At 51.2% G+C, this 20,403-nt stretch overlaps 2 protein-coding genes and 5 non-coding genes across 12 annotated transcripts; 4 read left to right on the forward strand and 3 right to left on the reverse strand.

Annotated features, from left to right (window-relative positions):
- Positions 1-838: 838 nt before the first annotated feature.
- Positions 839-7,526, reverse strand: TMEM107 (transmembrane protein 107). Of its 6 annotated transcripts, none has more exons than XR_004621748.1 (6): positions 7,054-7,519; positions 6,803-6,870; positions 6,598-6,698; positions 5,744-5,840; positions 5,321-5,523; positions 839-1,004 (listed from the first exon to the last, which is right to left on the reverse strand). XR_004621748.1 is itself a non-coding variant. In XM_002921152.4 (5 exons), the coding sequence occupies exons 1-5, from the start codon at positions 7,138-7,140 to the stop codon at positions 5,454-5,456; spliced, it is 423 nt and encodes a 140-aa protein (XP_002921198.1). In that variant the 5' UTR covers positions 7,141-7,519; the 3' UTR covers positions 2,823-5,453. The 6 variants fall into 6 exon arrangements, 3 of the variants coding, with proteins under 3 accessions (XP_002921198.1, XP_034502982.1, XP_034502981.1); XR_004621747.1 differs by lacking the exon at positions 839-1,004 and adding an exon at positions 2,823-3,159; XR_002143099.2 differs by lacking the exon at positions 839-1,004 and adding an exon at positions 2,823-3,333.
- LOC117797053 lies at positions 4,707-4,842 on the reverse strand. Its single transcript, XR_004621861.1, has one exon. It is a non-coding gene; the product is annotated as a U8 small nucleolar RNA (small nucleolar RNA).
- A 7,607-nt stretch (positions 7,527-15,133) lies between the features above and the next one.
- TRNAW-CCA lies at positions 15,134-15,205 on the forward strand. The gene has a single exon. It is a non-coding gene; the product is annotated as a tRNA-Trp (tRNA).
- A 453-nt stretch (positions 15,206-15,658) lies between these two features.
- TRNAS-GCU lies at positions 15,659-15,740 on the forward strand. Its single transcript has one exon. It is a non-coding gene; the product is annotated as a tRNA-Ser (tRNA).
- A 251-nt stretch (positions 15,741-15,991) lies between these two features.
- On the forward strand, positions 15,992-16,065 carry TRNAT-AGU. The gene has a single exon. It is a non-coding gene; the product is annotated as a tRNA-Thr (tRNA).
- Positions 16,066-16,413: 348 nt separating this feature from the next.
- Positions 16,414-16,487, forward strand: TRNAI-AAU. Its single transcript has one exon. It is a non-coding gene; the product is annotated as a tRNA-Ile (tRNA).
- A 689-nt stretch (positions 16,488-17,176) lies between these two features.
- BORCS6 (BLOC-1 related complex subunit 6) lies at positions 17,177-19,153 on the reverse strand. Its single transcript, XM_019801730.2, has one exon. It carries the CDS (start codon positions 18,930-18,932, stop codon positions 17,871-17,873), a length of 1,062 nt encoding a protein of 353 aa, XP_019657289.2. The 5' UTR covers positions 18,933-19,153; the 3' UTR covers positions 17,177-17,870.
- Positions 19,154-20,403: the final 1,250 nt, after the last annotated feature.

A 20,403-nucleotide genomic window follows, 5' to 3' on the forward strand; every position in this document is an offset into this window, starting at 1 on the left:
AGAATAATCTGTATGTTCCCATTTCACCTATGTGCAAATATGCAGGGCTAATTCCTAGTAGTGAAAACCCTAGGCCAAAAGGGTATGAGTGTTTGTGATTTTGATGGCTTTATGATTTTTGTGGCTATTGCCAAGCTGGGCTTTGTGGGTGTGTTACCCATTTTTACTCCCACCAACAAAGACGTGAGGCCTGTTTCCTTGAACCCGTACCCTCTTCAACTCTTGATGAAACTTTTTGGGGGTTACAAATTAAGTTAAACATGATTTGCATTTCTTTTAGAGGTTAGGCATCTTTTCATGTATTTGAGAGTTCTTTACATTTCCTTTCCCGTGAAATATCCATGCAATTTTTCTGTACCTTTATGATTGGACCATTGGTATATTTCTTACAGATTTGTAGATTTTCATGTTTCAAAATTAGCCCTTTCCCTGCAATTGAATTATAACTATATTGTTCTCTAGATTGTCATTTATGTTAGCTTTTGCTTATGATTTTTTTTTACCATGCATACTTTTTGCCTTTTGGTTTTTTTTTTAAGATTTAATTTATTTATTTGACAGAGATAGAAACAGCTAGCGAGAGAGGGAACACAAGCAGCGGGAGTGGGAGAGGAAGAAGCAGGCTCATAGCAGAGGAGCCTGATGTGGGGCTCGATCCCATAACGCCGGGATCACGCCCTGAGCCGAAGGCAGACGCTTAACCGCTGTGCCACCCAGGCGTGCCCCATTTTTTGCCTTTTGAATACATATTTAAATGCATCAGGATTTTCTTTTAGGACTTCTGTGTTTTGTTTTCATACTCAGAAATGAGTCCGCTTGATGCCAAACTATTTACTGCTGTGGTATTCTTGCCAAAAATGCATACCCTCAATGTGACTATGAGAAAACACTGCACAAATCCAAATGGAGAGACGTGCAAAATCACTCACCAGGACTCTCCAAATGTGTCATGATGGTGAATGGCAGAAAAAAAGGAACTGAGGGATGGTCTCAGGTTGAAAAGCCTAAGAGTGACAAGTAAATGAGATGTGAAATCCTGAATTACAGGCTGCGGCAGAAAAGGGGAATTAGTGGGAAAGCTGGCAAAATTCAAATCAGAGCTGTCGATGAGGTCATAGTATGGTATCAATGCTAACATCCTGGTTTCCATAATCATGACTCGGCCTCGCAAGACGTTAACATTTGGAAGAACGGGGCAGCGGGGGGGGGGGGGGGGGGGAGGGCTATACAAGAGATCTGTACCATTTTGCAACTTTTTCTGTAGGTCTGAAATTAGTCAACATAAAAGGTTAAAAATGTCAAGTTTTGTTTCAGTCCTTTTATGCTTGTATTTTTTTACACTGTCACTTTTGATCTATTCGTAATAGTGGTGTAAGGTATTGATCCACATTTTTCCCCAGATGGCTACTCAATTTTCTAATAACCTTTATTGACTAATTCTTCTTTCCCCCACTGTGTTCTATTTTTAAATTTATTTAATTTCTATTTTTTTTCCAAAGACTTTATTTATTTGTCAGAGAGAGAGAGCACAAGCAGGGGGAGCAGCAGACGGAGGGAAAAGCAGACTCCCCGCTGAGCAGGGAGCCCGATGCAGGACTCCCTCCAGGACCCCGGGATCAAGACCTGAGCCGAAGGCAGATGCTTCACTGACTGAGCCACCCAGGCGCCCAAATCATCTATTTAACTTTTAAACTGTCAGAAATACGTAACAAAATTTACCATCCTAACCACTTTTAAGTGTACAATTCAGTAAAGTACATTCATGCTGTTGTACAAGCAATCCCAGAACTCTTTTCATCTTGCAAAACTGAAACACTCCACCCTGTCAACAACTCCTCATCCCCGTCCCCTCAGCCCCTGGCATCCACCATCCTACTTTCCGTCTGTATGACTCTGACTACGCTTGGTACCTCACATGAGAAGAACCAAGGAGTATTTGTCTTCCGTGACCGGCTTATCCTGGCTTATGAGCCACTAACTTTGCAGTAAAATGAAAACCTATTTCTGATGCTAATCGGCAAAGCCTCTGGTGTGGACTCAGAGACGGACAGTTGAAGTGCTTGTAGTACCTACTTCTGGAGTGTGGGTGAAGGAGGTTAGGCACAGAGAGGTTAAGTGGCCTGTTGCCAGTCACACAGCCAAGAAGGGGAGGGACACTTTGAACCCTGGCTGTGCTCCACAGCTTGCGCCCATGGTCTTTGCCCTGGACTAGGGCTCACAGAACAGCGTATGCTTGGAAACAAGCAGCGGCTCGATGGTGTCTGAGGACAAGAGGCGGGGGCAGTGATTGGCAACACGTAAGGGGTAAGGAAAGGAAGCGACCCAGTAGCAGGTCCCCAGCGACTGACCGAGTGTAAGTGCGCAGTCAGTATCAGATGAGCCTGAGGAGAAGCACCCAGAATAGTGGGAGGTGAACCAGGGGAACTGTTTTTCAGAGGCCAAAGGAGAAAAAAATTCAAAAGACAGGAGTGGTCAACATATTATTTATTGAAAAGAGTTCAAGCCAAAGTGTGAGAAGTGCCCTCTGGATTTAGAAACAAGGATCAGTGATGAGCAGTTTCCTGGGATGGCAGGGGCAGCAGCTGCTGACAGATGTTCAACCAGCTACCCGGGGGCTCAGTTGGTAAGGTGTCAGCCTTCGGCTCAGGTCATGATCTCGGGGTCCTGGGATCGAGCCCCGCATCAGGCTCCCTGCTCAGTGGGGAGCCTGCTTCTCCCTCTGCCTCTGCTGCTCCCCGGCTTGTACTCCTGCGCACACTCTCTCTCTCAAATAAATAAAATAGTGGGGGAAAAAACAAAACTCACCACCAGTTCTCCAAAAATAGTGTTTATGTATGGACATAAGTTTATTATAAAACTTACTGATTCAAAGGATGTGCAACACAGAATTTAGAGATATTAATAAAACATACAATAGTCTTTATTGTAAATTCCACTCCTGTCTTCATGACTTCATAGATGGGGCTGTGTCCCAAGTCCAGGGGTATCTCCAATACGAGTGCTGGTTCATATTTTTATTTACGTTTTTGAGTTAAGACAAAAACGAAACATTGAGGATGTGTTGAGACTTCCCTCGTCCCTCAATGATTTGACGAACTTCTTTGCTGAATCTGGCAATAGTTTTCAACATCTGGGGGGATATTTCCTCCATTTTGTGTGCTATTCACAATGTAACAGACACGACATTTTAAAATTTAACCTGCATTATCGACATTTTCCCCCATCATCTTCTTAAAGCTAGACAAGCAACAAAGCCGGGTGAGTAGCATTTGCCAACTTCTGTGGTGTAAATACTCCTACCAGGACCAAATTCAAAATACCAGCTTGCTGTCTCTGTGAGTTTGGAAGAGAAACATAAGTAGTAACCCATCCTTAGACAGAACTTGCACTATACAGATACAGTAAATGTAAATAAGCTTGAGAGCGCATATTAGTAAAATGTCAAAAATAATCAGGAACTTGAAACTAATGGAAAACCGTGTGTCAACTATACTCAATAAAAATAAATAAAATTCCTACAAACTAAATAAACAGAAAAAAAAATAATCAGGAAGTAATGAGTTCTGAGTATTACCTCTAGGTTTTTATTTTATTTAAATGAGTATTACCTCTGTTTTTTAAATATAATTTATTTGTGAGTTTACATAATTTCTGATAATAGCTGCGGTGCAACTAGCCCACGATGTTTCTGAAAAACACAAAGTCGGCTTCCGCAAATCGGAGCCCACCAATGGGTGCGGGCGACAGCTAGACTGCCGCGGGACGTGACCTTCCTGATCAGCCTGTAAGCACAGCCCGCCATGTCCACCTTCCTTGCCTCCAGCACAACCTGCCACCGACCTCTCTGCTCAGGCCACACTCCAGTTCCTCACTCACACTGCTCCTCCAGGAGCAGCACGCCTGTGACCTTGGGCAAAGCAATCCCTACTCCAAGCACCTGCAACCCTCGTAGCACTCACCACATGTGCTATTCAGTTTCTCTGGGAGTAGGGGGAAGGTGTTCGTCTCCAAGAGCCACAGTATCCATGATGGCTGAGGCTGAGCACGGATCATATTCACCACTATTTCCTCGGTACCTACCACAGTGCGTTGCAGTAAGTATTTATTGAATACACGCCCAGAAGGAGGGACTGCCAGAAGGGACAGGCGTGTAAGGAAAGGTGTGAGGCACCACTCGGGATGCCTTCTGCTTATTTAGGATGGCCTGGGCTCCGGCATTCAGGACTGGAAAATACAGAGAGAACCTTCCCGAACATACACTGAACCTTTGCCAGGAAATAGGACCATGAGAACCCTCTTGTAAGGACGGGGCAGCCCTTCAGACTCCGCTAGCGCGCCTGTCTGCACAATGCCCACCGGTGTATTTCAGTAACTTCCTTGCTCATCAGACCCCTAACCCCACCACCGCGGAAGCTGTGCCCAGCTTTCTGAGCAAGTGGTCCTTTCACATATCGCTTCTCTACAATTAACTGAGAGAGTGGAGCTCAGAAACACGCAGCAAACCAGATACCTATTTCTGATCGATGTTCTTGGAAAGATAAAAATCCCGAACAAATAATAAGGTGGCCTCGGAAGCACGCCACACTTAAAATCCCAAAGACCACAACTGACAAACACCCCCTTTCACTAAAAGACGCTAAATAGAACAACTAAATCAAAAGTCTGCCCGTTTCCACACACGTAAAAAGAAATGATCGTCAGGAAGAATCAGATAGGAGCGACCAGGGTGTTGCAAGTCCCGGCCACGCAGAGACGTTAATCACGAATCATGCGAGCTCCAATCATCATGTTCCAATCTGCCCTCCCGAAGGAGGAACAGGTAAGGATTATCCTACCTGACGATAAACTCCTAAATTCGCGCATTCCTTACTCAAAGCAAAGGATGCCGCTTAAGTCTAGGGTGAGTGTATAACGCGGTAGCCCCAGCAACCTGGAGTTATCTAGGGTCTTCCATTTCTATTGCTACATGTATTTGCAGTATTAAAAAGCACTTTTCCCCATTTGGCTGCCAAAAAAAGATAAACTAAGCCCTCCCAGAATGCTCCACTCACGAGCTTGGCACCCTAACAGCAGACAGCACTTGTTATTTACATATCCCCTCCCACTCCCTTCCGCCAGACTCTACCGTAATAACCAAAATAAAAGCGAAACCTATGATCTTACAGACTGCAAGGCTGGAAATCAGCCTTCCGTTTCTTTAGTAGTTTGGCCACCCCAATTCTCCCCTAAAAGTTTTGTAAGTCTTGATCTTACTAAAATATATTTTAATTACAAAGCACTAAATAAAACGTTGATCATCCCAGATTCGAGTGATAATTACCCTAACACGAACTCTGACATCCTCCAACAAGTGCAGTTAGGGGGAGGGCTGAAGACGGCCTTTCTTGTTTCGGGAATGGTGAGAGGTCCCTTGATCCTCCAATCTTCAATCCTATGCTCCCGTCATGAAGGTATCAGAAAGGTTTCTTTTTCAGCCCAAAGACGCTGACGAATAATGCCATTTCGGTGATAGCTGGGAGGGCACTGCGGACAGTAGGTGGTGGGTTCAAGGCTCCTTTCAAAAAAATACCCAAATCCCCAAACCAGAGACTCCACCCCAAAAGTGTAGGAGGGGGACTTCAAGAGACTACAGGATGTCGAGTGGGTCTTCTATCTCCTACATGAAGTAAAGGCCTGGGTGGGGGAAACCTTCAGATTGAGTAAACCTTCCTCCCCCATCCCCAAACTTTGGGTGCTACCATACCTGCAAAAGACAAAAATGTACCAGTACGAGGTGCACTCCCAACGCTCGAATATGAAAAAGGACAGGGCCACGGATGCACTACAATGAGCCCCAATGGCTTGGGAATGCACCAGAGTCAAGGAAAGCCTTTGGTTCAATAGGTAGTGATGAGCCAGAAAAAGCCGTTGCTGGGACTGGCGTCCGCACTCAGGGTCACCCCTTGCTCCCTCACCACACTGCAAAGGCCAGAGCCCACAGCCTTGACTTCTGAGTTTTAGGACAGCCATGTGAACAGAGACCAGAGCTGGGCCTGCACAGCTGGGATTCCAGGCTACCCCAACCGGGTATCTAGGGGCTAGCCTGGACCCTTCAGGTCCCAGAGTAGGCTCCCCATCTACCCCAGGCACACAAGAACGCGCACAGTGACTTGATACACTGCTAGCTCAAGGTGGAAAACTGTGTTTTACTCCCATTTGGGATCTCCAGTGCGTGGTGCATGGCGGGAGCTTAACAAACGATTGAAAATCCTATTAAATCTTCCATGGGGCGCCTGGGTGGCACAGGGCTTAGGCGTCTGCCTTCGGCTCAGAGCATGATCCCGGTGTTGTGGGATCGAGCCCCGCGTCGGGCTCCTCAGCTATGAGCCTGCTTCTTCCTCTCCCACTACCCCTGCTTGTGTTCCCTCTCTCGCTGGCTGTCTCTGTCTCTGTCCAAAAAAAAAAAAAAAAAAATCTTCCACATTGCCTAAGAAGATCTATCAACTGGAGAGACTGTTTGCCCCCGCCAGAGCACACACCATTGTGCCAGAAAGGCTGAGGCTGAGTTAGGTGGCTGGAGGGAGTCGGGATGGAAATGGGCCGTGCATAAAAGGATACAGATGAGGCTCTGGGTGCTGTTGAACATGGAAACTCCCGAGAAGAAACCCGCCAGCTCCACTGCAAAGAGGCCGAGGGTGACAGAGAGCGCTACCACCAGCCTGCAGAGAGGAAGGAGACTGGCTCAGACCTCCTGGACTTCTTCAAAGCCTCCTCCACTCCCGCTATTGCTGAATTTTAACCACCCTGCCCCCCGAGTGCTCACTGAATGTCCTGCTTCTCATACTCCTCCGGGGTGAACGTGAGAGGCAGGCAGGCCTGAATGTTGCTGTCCTGGGGAGCAGGGCAGAAAGGAAGAAAGTTTAAGAGGGGCGGGCTGCGGGGCAGCACTGGGGTCAGAGGGGGGTGGCAGGACCCGCCCACGTAAGGTCCTGGGGAATGGGCGCGGATGGGGCTGGGAGCACCCCAAGGTGGGAATGGGGTTGCGGGCGGGAGGAGGGTGGCCGTGGGTCTTACCCGGGACCAGAACAAGGTGATGACGACCACCAGATGCGCCAGGAGCGTCAGGAAGCGAGAGGGCACGAGCCCCGAGATCCGGCCCATGTCCCCCGTGGGGCAGGGGTAACGACTGGAGCGGAGGCTACGCTCTGCGGGGCTGGAAGCTCAGGAAGGGCCACTCCTCAAGTCTTCCAGGCTGGCACGCAAAAATTCGACGGACGCCTCCTTCCCGCTCGCGCTGGCGCCGCCCAGTTGCCTTGGCAACGGCGTCAGCGGGCGCTGCGGCCGGATCTCGGGAAATCTCGCGAGGGCACTCAATTCTCGAGCGGCGGCACCCTTCCGCGCTGGCGCAAGTTGGCTGTCGGCCGCGAGGGCTGCGGTGTGGGTCTCGGTCCCCGTCGCGTACTGGGAGGGCTCTCCGCCCAAGGTCCTCGCCACGCCGGTCTTAGGGCGCTGCCGGGCCTAAGGCACTCTCTCTCCCTCCTCTGCCTCCCTGTGGCTCCCCGCTGCCCTGGGCCCGAGCAGACGCGGGAACGAAACGCGGAGACGTGGATGTCTCTGTATTGTCCGGACGTCACTTACTAGATGGTCACGGAGTCCCTGATTATCCGAGGACCCCGGACCGGATCCCTCCTTGGTTCTCTGACCCGACCCCACCCCCCACCCGAGTCCGCAGACGCCTTTGCTCGGTTTGGCAAGGCAATCGCAGAGAGCAGAAAATGGCCAGCTCCCTACGTGGATGAGAGGCGCGTTTGGGGAAAGGGAGTGGGTGACCTGGCGGAAGGGCACGAAGCCTTGGTGCCCTGCGAGGCAAGGAGCGGGCGGCGATGCAGACTGTGCTCGGATTCCTTATCTCTCCGAGGTGTGGGCACCCGACTGCCCAGCTGCAGTCCAAGAACCTCTCACTATGAGCGTCCTCACTGACCTTGCGCCCTCAGCTGGGATCCTTGCAGAATGGACAGTTCTTGCCCGGACCTCACTGCTCCTGCTCAGGTCGCAGCGTCCCCGGGACCTCCCCATCGCATTTAGCAGATCATCTCTCTTCCTCCTCTCCACCCCAGTGCTTTTAAGCCGGTCTAAACTAAACACCCCACCCCGCGGGGGGCATTTCTGATTTCTAAATTCATTCCACAAATATTCATTGACCAGCTAGCAAGTGCTGAGCTCTTGTTCTTGAAACAGACAGAAGGCTCTACCTCCTGGAGTTTATATTCTTCTCAGGGAGATCGAGATGGGCAACAAACATGCAACAAATCATAAATCCGCAGGGTAAGAGGTGCTATAAATACATTTTTAAAAGTGAAATGCTAGAATTAGAGATTAAGGAAAGGCCCTTTGAAAAATGAGTCATTTATTCTTCAACTTTGCTGTAGGAAATGTCAAAATTGAGAGGAAATACATATCTCTATTTGAGGACCCCAATGTAATATAGATTTCCCTTTTCTAAACTAGTGGGTAAAAAAATTCAGAACTCAAAGAGATAGGCAGGAGGTGTTTGTTCAAGGTCATGAAAGACAAAGACTAGGAGCTCTTCCAGATATAGGGAGATCAAAAAGATGTGACAAATTGGACTTGAGAAATATCATGAATCTTGGACCAGAAAAAAAACAAAACCCAAACACTTTCTTTTATTTCGAAGGACATCAGTGGGACAATTGGCAAATTGGAATAAGGTCTCTAGTTTAGATATCACTATTATCGGTGTTAATTTCCTGATTTTTGATAATTCTACTGCCTTTGTGGAAGAGAATGTCCTTGCTAGAAAATAAACACTATTTTAGGGGTAAAGGAGCATTAGGTCTGCAATTTACTGTCAAATGGTTTAGAAAAATATGTGTGTTTCTGTAGAGACAGAAAGAGCGGCAATGATAGAGCAAACATGGTCTCGAAGGCACATGGGAATTCTGTTATATATGTATATATATAGGGGGGGGCAAAAGGAGAGGGAGAGAGAGAATCTCAAGTCGACTCTCCGCTGAGCACGGAGCCAACGGGCCAGATTTCACAACCCAGAGACCGTGAGCCATGAGATCACGACCAGAGCTGAAACCATGAGTCAGACACTTAACCAACTGAGCCACCCAGGCGCCCCTTATATACATATATTTTTAAGTAATCTCTACATCCAACTTGGGGCTTGAACTCACGATCCCAGATCAACAGTCACGTGCTGTATGGACTGAGCCAGCCAGGTGCCCCTCTCTTTTTTACTTTTGCAACTTTTCAGTAAACCAGATTATTTTAAATAAAAAGTTTTATCAAAAACCAGGGATGTACTGTATGGTGAATAACATAATATAATAAAAATAAATAAAAAGTTTTATATGATAACCCTTTCTAAGGTTTCCTTCTGGCTCTTCTATAATATCATTGAGACATTAAATTGCTTTATAAAAAGAAGGAATGATTTCTGGGATTGATGGTCCCTACATGTTAAACTCCTCTATATTGAAACTATGCTGTGACATTAAAACCACCTCTTTAAAGGGCAGTACAGCCTTAATCTCATAAAGGAGACCATGTGGTCACCGAAACCCATAAAATAAAAAATGCAGTCATTTAGACTTTTCAGAGGAATTATTTGCATAAAGAGTGAGATTCAGCCAAGTCTCCGTATCTGTTTACTCCAGAAATATTGGATGGTAACCAAATATTACCTGCACAGTTTTCTGAGCGCTCAGGTGTATAGGGGAGGTTGTCACTTCAACTGTTGAACCGTTATCAAGTTCTGAAAATATATTCAAACCTCCCTCACCTCAGGAGAGACAGGCAAACTCTGTCCTCATCTCAAGAGGGACAGGCAAAGTACAACTGCTTCTCTCCCTGGAGGTGACCCTCATCAGCAGGAGACCCTCAAAACAAGTGACAGTGGTGACGTCCTGAGTACAATGAGAGCTCGGCTCCACGCGCTCTCTGCCATGGAAAGCACAGCAGAGCGAGCGCGAAAACGTTCTGAGCACACAGATAAGATGCAAGGACTGAGGGGCTCCTCCCTCTGCCTATAACTCACTAGACTTTTCTCCTGGGAATGCGAAGCCCAGGCCTTCAGAGCCAACCTCCCCCCAGTGACAGTTGATCAAGTTTGACTATTCACAGATGAAGGAAACACTGTCATCCATCGAAAGTGAGCAAAACCCAGGACCTGGTTTTGCAAGATTTTCCAAAGTCCCAGAACAAATAGAATGAAGAGGAGGAGTCCGCCAGCTGTATGAAGAGGTGGGGAAAGAACTTTCCAGGTAGAGGCACAGCAAGGGCAAAGGTCCTTAGGTGGGCATGAGGCCAGTATGTTCGTTGAACAGAAGGGAAGCTACTGTGTCTGAAGGCTAGTAACGGAAGGTGAAGAAGAAATCAGGGTGGGGTGGGGTGGGGTGGGATGGGCAGACACGGTGCAGGGCCTTGCAGGGCCTTGCAGCCAGGGGGAGAGACCTGGTCAGGTCTGTATTCTAGAAGGTGACTTTGGTTGCAATGTGGAGAAATCGATTTTGAGATGTTAAGTAGCAGGCTTGTAAAGAAGGTATATAGTGATCCCAGGACGGACAGAATGAGATTGGACCAGGATGGAATAAAGTAAGTGGAACAAAGTGTAAGGAATCAAGAGATCATTAAAAGATAAGAAGGGCTAAACATGGGGCTGAGTGGGTGAGAAAAAAGAAGGGGTCAAGGATGACTGCTAGATTTTGGGGCTCCCGCAGCTGGAAGTGTGGGCCATTCTGTTTATAATAGGCTAAGAACTGGATAGTCACATTTGACATTATGAATTAAAAAACAGTGAGCAGTCATTTAGATCTGTCCTGTCACTCTCCATGACCTTGGTTCCCAGAAGCCTGCCCCACAGAGGTCACACAAAAGTGAGTGTTAGAGCCACCCTGTGGCCAGAGGAGGTACTGCTGGTGACCTGGCACGTCCTTCCCTAAGAGGGGTCCACTTGCTCCAGGGCTGGAATCCCCATGTCCTAACATTTGATCTGGTCAGAAAAGAGCTCAGGGGAAAAAAAAAAGTGTTTTTATCATGGAAAAATCCGAACATATGCACAAATAAAGAAAATGGAAGGATGAACCCCTTCGAAGCCTGCCATTCTGCTCCAACAATTACCAACACGTCGCCAACCTTGTTTCAGCTAGACTCCCAGCTCCTTCCCAGCCCCACTAGGTTATTGTCAAGCAAATCCCAGACATCACCAAATAGCTCAGATTGCCCAATATCCATCCTAGAGACATATGATGAAGTCCACACATTGCACTTGCTTGATGTGTCTCTTAAATCTTTTTTTTTTTTTTTTTTTTTAAATCTTGGGTTCTTCCGCCTTGTTCTCCTTCCTTGCAATTTCTCTGATGGAGACACTGGGCCATGTGTGGGCAGGGCTCTGGTCCTCTCATTTCACACGTTCCTCTAGGTCCTGTGTTTCCTGTAAACTGACAGGTTGCTAGATCTGGTGGTTGATGACTCCCGCATTCGATTTTCCAGTAAATAGACAGCGAGGGCCCTATATTTCTTATTCTATCACACATCAGGGGGTGCATCCTGGCTGCTTCTCTCTCTCTCTCTCTCTCTCTCTCTCTCTCTCTCTCTCTCTCTCTCGTTTCCAGTGTTGAATCTGAGCAGTGGATTCAGGCGTAGTCACCCTGAGGCAGGCATCATAAAGTTCCCATCAGTTTTTCACCGACTGGTTGAATCGATCACCGCTGCCTGGCTTCATTCTTTCGGGAGGAGCTGCAAAGCAGGGTTGTCTTAATTACATCGTTCCGTTCTGCGTTGGTCACCTGTTATTCTTCCATAAATAACGTGAACGTGCCTTCATTCACTGGTTGTTTCCCTTGAGATACAGGTCACGCAGGAAAAGCTGGATACACGTGTGATTTCTTTTTCCCCATTTATTTACCAGTTTTCAGAATAGTAAGTCGATTCCCGACCATCCTCCCAAAGGGACCGATTAGTTGTTTTTAGGATCATTGTGAACTGGTAGATTTAACATCCTTTGTGGGTTTTGTGGGGCAGTAGCTACTTGGCTTCAGGAAATTGTTTTGAGGAGGGAGATAGAAATTCAGTGTTGCCAGGTTTCTGGGAGTTTTCTTGTGGTTGTTGTTTTTTGGGGTTTTCTGTTTTGTTTTGTTGTTGTTGTTGTTTAAAGAGAGGCCAGGGGCACCTGGGTGGCACAGCGGTTAAGCGTCTGCCTTCGGCTCAGGGCGTGATCCCGGCGTTGTGGGATCGAGCCCCACATCAGGCGCTTCAGCTATGAGCCTGCTTCTTCCTCTCCCACTCCCCCTGCTTGTGTTCCCTCTCTCGCTGGCTGTCTCTATCTCTGTCGAATAAATAAATAAAATCTTTAAAAAAAAAATAAAGAGAGGCCAGAAATGCAGATTCTTACTCCAGTTATAAATGTTAGTATCGAACTTACTGGCAAAAAAAAAAAAAAGAAAAAGAAAAAGAAAAGAAAAGAAAAGGGAGAAAAATAACCCCGATGACAACAACATACAGCATACAACAACCTCAAGCCACCAGCTTTCAGCCTCTGGATCAGCACTGTCCAACAGAGCTCTCTATGATGACGGAAATATTTCATATTGTCTCTGTCCCATGTGGTAGCCAGCTAGCTCCATGTGGCTACCGAACACGTGGAATGGGGCTAGCAGGACTGAGGGACTGACTTTTTAAATTTGAACTTGATTTGAAAAGCCCCATATCGAATGGCCACCTGTGTCTCTACCATATTGAGCAATGCAGCTCTGGACGGAATAATCTATTGGTTTCTAAAACTTGGAAACAGGTGGGATAAGTGGAGATTTAAACATCCGAGAATACTCTGGATGGTGACCCTCGACTGATAATACTTCCCACGGGCTACAGAACCTTTCCCAGCCTAGAGATCAAGTGCACGTTCCCCGGTACCGTATTCACTGACCCAACTTCCCTTTCTAACAGAAACTTCCACTCCACCCCGTGCTCTCCAGCTACTCAGACATGTCTCGTTCCTCTATAAAGCAGTGTCTTGCTCACGCTAGTGCTTTTGCTAAAGCTATCCCTCCTTAATTTCACAAATGTTTATTGAATACACACTGTTCTCCAGGAATTGTATGGGGTGCTCGGAATACATATTTCCTTCCCCTGAGTAACTTAGAGTGTGGTGAAGGAAACAATGAAAAGTAGTGTTTCAAGTGTTATCTTGCAGGAGACACATCACAGGCCTCCTCCCCAGATGGGGGGAGAAGTAGGGAGGTGGGAGCTTTTGAATTGAGTCTTGAGGGGGTATGTTAAGGGTCATCCAGATAAAGAAGGATAGTCAGAGATAGTGGCACCAAGACAGTGGGGACCAAAGTGAGTTTAAGGAACTATAAATGAGTCACCATGGCTGTCACAGGGGAGGTGAGGAGGCAGTGGCTGAAGAAGCAGGCAAGGACCAGATATTAATAACAACCATAATAACCGATCATGACCAGTCAGGTTCTGAGCACTTTATCTTAGTAAATAAACTACCAGTGATCCATTACATTACAGTCTTGACAATTTTCCGTGTGGGGACATGGAGAGGTAAGGAGGTTCAATAGTGAGCCCAAACCACACGACTACTGTGGCTGGCAACCGGCGTCCAGGGCCCACTTAAGAAGTGCGTGGCATTGCGCACCCAGCCAGTAACTTAGGACTTAATCTCGAAGGGGATGGGGCAATGATTTTAAGCCACGGTGGGATGGGATCGAGTTCGCATTTTAAAAACATGATCCTCTGTGGCTATTCTGGAGGTAGAGACATCAGAGAGGGGTCTATTACTGTAATCAAGCAAGAGAGAGTGGGGGATGAGGGCTAGCAGGAGAATTATGAAGGAAAATGGAATGGATAGGACTTGGGGACTGGGAATGGGGAGGGAGGGAGAGGGAAGAGTCAAGAGGAGACTCCCAGCCCTAGCTTAGCCCCCGCGGGGAGTGCAGAAGGAGTGGGAAGGATGACAGGGTCAAGGGAAGGTGTCCGGCAAGTGTGGGCAGATGAATCCAGAGGTGGGAGCAGGCTTCAGGAGCCCGGGGCACATGGATGGCTGAGTCCAGGGAAAGTGGTGAGAGATCTCTGGTTATAGGACAGAAAGAGACTGGGGAGCACGGGTTGGGGACGAAGAAGGGAAAGCCAGCAGACCAATGTCGTGACAACCAAGGGAGAAGAAGGCTCTTAAAGATGTTGCCCTGAGTCAATGAAAGTCACTGGGGAGAGACGGGGCGGGCGGGGTGAGCTGTGGCATCTCTGTGGTCTCTGAGGACTCTGGGAGCGCCAGTGTACTGAATGCGCAGACATTTGACTTGGAAGGGAAGGACGGAGACACACAGCATGACCTCCTTCGCCATGCTGGCCTGTTGAACGCCTCAAGAGGCAAAAGCGGGGGGGTCTCTGTTAGCTTCTGATACCCCTCTCTAGAAATTGCCAGCTCCTTCTCACCTGGAGAGCTCTGAAACATACTGACATCTGTGGTGATCGAAATCAGAACAGCGGTTGCCCCTGGGAAGGGGCCGGGAAGAACTTTCTGGGGGGTGGAGGAACTGTTCTATACCGTGAATGGGTTGTGGGTTGCATTTGTTAAAACTTGCCAAAACACACACTTCAGGTCTGTGTATGTCACTGCATGTAAATTATTCCCCAGAGCCGTAACGAGCGACGAAATTACCGAAGCCGGGGCTCTACCCTGGACTATGAAATCGGTCTCCGAGGCGGGGGCGGGTGCCGGGGCAGATCGGCCCTGCGGACGGCGGGAACGCGCAGCCGGAGGGAGGCGCAAGGCTGCAGGAGCTGGGCTCACGCCTGGCATGTGCCCGGGGCTCCCGCAGCGCTCCCACACGCTCCGCCCGTCTCCGTCCGGCTCCGTCCGTCAGTCCCCTCCGTCCCCTCCGTCCCCTCCGGGCTATGCGCTCTGAGGGGCCTGGGAACAGCTCCGTGCCAGGCGTTCGCGGGCAGGACGCCGGGGGCGGGGGCCCCGCGGGTCGCACGAGGCGGAGAGACGGTGCACCCCCACGCAGCCGGAACATAAGAGTTCGGGAAGGCTCTCTGCTCTCAGCCTCGGTCGCCAGGACCCCGGCCGGCCGCCAAGTGGCCATGGGGAGACCTGTCCACCCCTCTGGTGGCCGACCTCGTGGCGCAACGGTAGCGCGTCTGACTCCAGATCAGAAGGTTGCGTGTTCAAATCACGTCGGGGTCAGCTCTTTTTTTTTTCCCCTGCTAGGGCTTCCGTCACTTTTATTTATTCCCCTCCCCGGCTTGTCCACCTACCCGCGAGCGTCGGCGCCCAGGTCGGAGCAGCACCTCGCAGGGGCCGGAAGGGAAGAGCCCCTGGCGCCGCGTCCCGAGCCGCCCCGTCGGGGGAGCCCAGATGTCGCGGGCTGGTGGGCGCGGATCCGAGTCCCGCAAGCGCGTGCGGGGCGCAGGTGGCAGGGCTCCGGAGGGCTGGCGCGCGCCGCGGGTCGCTCGGCGCGGAGGGGAGAGGGTGCAGCGCGAGGGCAAGAAGGTCGCTCAGCTGGCCGCCGCCTGCGAGGCGCGTCGGCGGGACCGGCCGGATCCCCGGAGGCGCGTGCCGTCTGCCACGTGGGCGGGTCCGGAGGGCGGGAGGACGAGTTCAGGCCCCAGAGAGAGGAGCGGAAGACGCTTCTCGGCGGACGAGGTGGCCGAGTGGTTAAGGCGATGGACTGCTAATCCATTGTGCTCTGCACGCGTGGGTTCGAATCCCATCCTCGTCGGCGTGCGATTGCCGCAGCCGGGATTCAATTTTGTCCTCTCAAAGCAAAAATTTATCGTTACCTCCCACCTGCCCGCATTCAGTTTCCGTATCACCCCGCTATCCCGCGTTCGCCCCCAAGCGTGGTTTTCGTCCCTTCTACTCCGTTTTCCAGGACGGCCAAAGCTTGGTTCTAGGTGGCACCTAGGCATCCACTCACCTGCCGGAGAGGTGACCTGGCCAAGGACAGAAGGCTCTGATAACTTGACGGTGGGCGCCGTGGCTTAGTTGGTTAAAGCGCCTGTCTAGTAAACAGGAGATCCTGGGTTCGAATCCCAGCGGTGCCTCCGGGGCATTTACTTTTGGGAAGAGCCTCTGGGCATCCACGGATCCATTACCGTCTCTCTCCGCGTTTTCCCTTTCTGGTGTTTGTGACTGCGTGCGCCGACGCCGCGTGCTTGTTGCCAGGCCCGGGCTCCGTTTTTGCGCCGAGCACCAGAGTGGCGTCTGTGCGCGTCCGGATCTCGCCTTGATGTTACTTCCCGAGGCGCTCAGTGATTCCGCCTGCATGTCGTTTTCGCATCTCTCAGAATGGTCCCGGCCACTTCTAGTTTTTTCTGAAAGTCGAATTCTGAAGATGGGACCGATCGGTAATATATACTCTATATAGTTCCAGACTGATAAACGCGGAAGCTGGCCGGTTAGCTCAGTTGGTTAGAGCGTGGTGCTAATAACGCCAAGGTCGCGGGTTCGATCCCCGTACGGGCCAGAAACGGTGCTCTTTTTTAAAATCTTCAAACCGCTGCAATTTCTTGTTACTAGGGGGAAGTTTGCTGGAGCAGCATTTCCAATTCCAGAACTTTTCACACCCAAAATGGAAACATGTTGAAATTTAGTGCAAGATGGTACTGCCTTGAGGTGGGGGAGGAGGAAGTTTTAATAAAACTGGAGTTCCTTCTGGGATCTCTATTTATAACGCTCCCGGCCATAACGTGGGGCTCCTGGAACTTACTATGTGAACTGTGTACAGGAAGCTTGGAGACGTTGGAACGAATATGACACTGATCGGCGGAGTGTGGGAAATGGGATCAGGAATGGAGGTAACAAGTGTTTCCAGTCTTCCACCTGAGTCAAGATGTCCAGTTCACCCAGCCCTTGCCTGTCCCCTTCGGGATCTGAGAAGACAGCCCCTTCCCTTTCGGTACACCCTGCTTGTTTTTCCGCTTTTACTGGATCCCTGAGCCCAAATCTGTGTCTCTCATGTGCCCTATCTCCTGCGTCTCCCCTTCCCTCCATCGCAGTGCTGCCTGAGAGCAGGAACCGCATACCCTAGCCCATGTAACCTGAGACTCCCGCCCTGCACCCAGCGTCCGCTAAGATAGCTCCACGAAAAAGTCCGTCCCTCATTCCCGCTCCTTCAGCTCACCAATCCCTGGAACCCCACAGAGACACACCTCAGCCTTAGCAGCAGCACTTTAATTCCACAAAAACTCAGAAAGCCAAAACTGATTAGAACACTCCACAGCAGGTGGGCTTCAAAACCAGCAACAGTTCTGCCTGAACCCTGAGAGCAGTGAGACCCCTCCCACCTCACCCCCTCTATCATTCAATGCATTCTCTCTAGTTCCACCCCGGTTCTGGCTGGGGAAGGGGGATGGTAGGGGGCCAGAGGGCAGAAGCAGGGGTGCATTCTTGTCTGCATGGCGTGTGGTCAAGGACCACTCAAGCTCCCACAGCCCCTGGCACCTGAGATGTGGCCACTGGAGTTAGGGTGGCCACAGTGGGGGCTGGGGCCTCTTCTGTTCTTCTTTCTTGACCACTATGGTAGTCATGTCTCCCAAGCCAAAACCTAAAGCCCTGGGTTCCCACAGACGGTGCTCTAGCTGAAGAAGAGAGTTGAGAATAAGGTTGCTACAGATGGCCAACTTAATAGAAGCAGAGCATCATCCCCTCCCACCAGGAGCAGCTTTAGGACTTCCCCCATATACACCTGAATAAGACCCCGCAAGTGGTTGCAGGCCTGCTAAATGCGTTTGGAAGAGCCTCCAATACATAGGCCTCCCCTCAGCGGGCAGCTTCCTGGTGGAAGCTCCTTGAAGAGTCCTTAGGATCCTGCTGGGCCCTAGCTTAGCAGCCTCTCCTGCCCTCCGGGTCACTTGCACAGAGCCTCCAACACCTCCAGCGTGCGTCGGATATCCCGGACCTGGCGCGCCAGCCCCTGAACTGGCTGCAGAGCCCGCTCCAGCTCTTCACAGCGCGCCAGCAGGGTGTACATGCCCTTGATGCTCATGTCCACGGCTTCGCCTAGGGAGTCCACGGCGTCGCGGTAGGTCTGGATGCAGCCCACGCTCAGCGCGGTCAGCTCCTGCACCGCGCCACCCAGCCCGCGCAGCAGACGGTCCACCCTGCCGCCCAGCTCCCGACTCAGCCGCTCCAGGTCCCGCAGTACGTCGGGATCGATGGGGGGGATGGCCGCAGTGGGCGCGGGCGCTGCACAGGGCCGCGCCGGGGCAGGGGGCGGAGGTTGAGGGGCGCCGCTCAGACGAATCTTGAGCTGCAGGTTGTTGGCCACGAAGTGGGTGAGGTCGCCATGGCGGCTCACCGTGCCCTCGAGCTCCAGGGGGCTGGAGATGGTGGCGCGGCGCCCGCCGCCCGCGCCAGGCTCGGCACCCCCCGCGGACCCCGCGCCGCCGCACGCCCCGCTCAGCCCGTCCAGGCTGCGGCTGTCCTGAAGGCGGCTGGAGAACGAGCGGCCAGCCCTGCCGGCCGCCGCCTCCTCCTCGTCTTCCTCCCGCGGCTCAGCCTCCATCCCGCTGCCTCCCGGGCTCCCTCGACGGCAGCCCCTCTCGGATGCAGACTCGTCCTCCGGAGGCTCGGGGTCCTGGCGCCGGGAGGACCCATGCGGGTCGGGCTCGGGACCCGACGCCCCCCGGCGGCTCCCCGGAGCGGACGGCGTCCCTCCGCGGCCCGGCTCGTCGTCCCGAGCCTCCCGCTCGGCTCGGTGGACGACGCCGCGGCTCGAAGTCTTCGGGGACGCCGCGGGGTGGCGGCTCGCGTCCCCAACGTTCTCGGCCTCTTCCTGCCCGGGCACCGGGAGGCCTGAGGGCGGCTCAGAGGGCGCTCGGCCCGGCCCGCCACCGAAGATCACGGCTTGCTGTTCCCCCAGAGCCAGAAGGTCCGCCTCGGGCCCAGGCCACCCCCGGGACGACTCCATGCCGCAGCTGGGGGCAGGAACCGAGAAACTGATTAGCCCCGGCTCGGGCGGCGTCGGCGGCGCCTTTAAGGGGCGTTGGTACAGGCGCGCGATTGGCAGCCGGCTGACAATGGTCAGGACAGGAAGAACACTCTGATTGGTCGCAGTGACCAGGAAGTCCCGGAAGAAGAGCTGTTATTGAGTAACCGAACCCACGTGAGAGCCAGCGGGGTGGGGCGAAGGAGGTGACAGCTGTCCTTATCGCTCCGTCCCTTCAAGATGAGGAAGGACCAGTCCTAAGGATCAAGGTCCTGAAATACCCGAGTCCTCCCGGCTCAGACTCAGACTCTTTCCACCCACAGTTGTCGCGCCCACAGTTGTTGCTTAGCAAACACACCCAGTGGGCACCAGAGATGCGGCTCCTAGACAGTTTGTGGGGATGAAAAGAGTCTCTCATGCTTGGACCATCGGGATTGAACCACACTTAGTCAATCGGGAGGGATGCAACCGGAATCCTGAGCAGAGCACGAATGGTTGGGTCCACCATCTCCGCTCGCCGATCTGGCAGAGGAACTGCCCAGAGCCACTCACGATGGATAACCAAGCAGGCTTAACGGCTTTCCTGTGCTTTCGCCGCTCTGTCGTCTGTCTCCCGCCCCCTCCACGTTGGAGAATCTCTCCGCTTGGAGGATGGTGTGTGATTTTGCCAGGAGGTAAAACATTCAATAAATGAATGGCTCTGAACGGAGATTGGAGCCCTGGTACCATTCTGATGCCGTCTCTTCCTTCCCTTCCCTTCGCTGATCTCGCTGGAGCCGCGCTGCTGGCTCCCTCACTGTTCCTTTGCCTTTGCCTCAGGGATTTACACTTGCTCCTGCTTTACCAAGGAAAATTTCAACTTCAGTCCCTTATTCAAATATCACCTTTTCATTGAGGGCTCCCCTGACAACCTGTTTAAAATTTCAACCACCTTCCCCAGCAATTCCCGATTTCCCTTCCCTTCCTTTTGTGCATGCTTACCTGCTCGTGTAAATTCCGGGAGGGTTGTTTTGTTTTGTTTTATTTTTCTATTTGATCCCTATCACCAGTGCTTAGAGTGCCTAGCGTATAGTAGGCACTCCATAAATATGTATTAAGTAAATGACCGCAAACCATTGATTTCCTCTTTGTGATTTGAACACATTCAAGATGTGTTTCTGTCACTTGCACCTGGAGTCCTGACTAATAAACCATGAGACCAATGGGCTACTCTAAGCTTCTCCCGCCTCTTGGGGACTGACAATCCCCCGTCCCCTTGTCTTCTCTTTACCCCTCAGCAGGCAGACGCTCTTTATTCAGCAAGTGATAAAAAACACAAGTTGAACCAACAACAGCATTAAAACAAGAAGACTGTTGCGTCACACAATAATGGTCTCAAGACAAGAGTGTGCTCAGAGAAGCTTGGATCCGGCGCCCTAGGGCTGTCACAAAGGACCTGGTTTCTGTCTGCGGG

Source organism: Ailuropoda melanoleuca, chromosome 17 (genome assembly GCF_002007445.2).
Source record: "Ailuropoda melanoleuca isolate Jingjing chromosome 17, ASM200744v2, whole genome shotgun sequence".
Taxonomy (NCBI): Eukaryota; Metazoa; Chordata; class Mammalia; order Carnivora; family Ursidae; genus Ailuropoda; species Ailuropoda melanoleuca.

What these genes read in the sequence shown, in the direction of transcription:
- TMEM107 (XM_002921152.4), bottom strand. Translation starts at nt 7,140, where the DNA reads ATGGGCCGGATCTCGGGGCTCGTGCCCTCTCGCTTCCTGACGCTCCTG. An exon ending in TCACCTTGTTCTGGTCCCGG is followed by an intron (nt 6,871 to 7,053) that starts GTAAGACCCACG and finishes CCTGCTCCCCAG; the next exon opens with GACAGCAACATTCAGGCCTG. An exon ending in TACATTTTTGTCTTTTGCAG is followed by an intron (nt 5,524 to 5,743) that starts GTATGGTAGCAC and finishes TACTGTCCGCAG; the next exon opens with TGCCCTCCCAGCTATCACCG.
- BORCS6 (XM_019801730.2), bottom strand. Translation starts at nt 18,932, where the DNA reads ATGGAGTCGTCCCGGGGGTGGCCTGGGCCCGAGGCGGACCTTCTGGCT.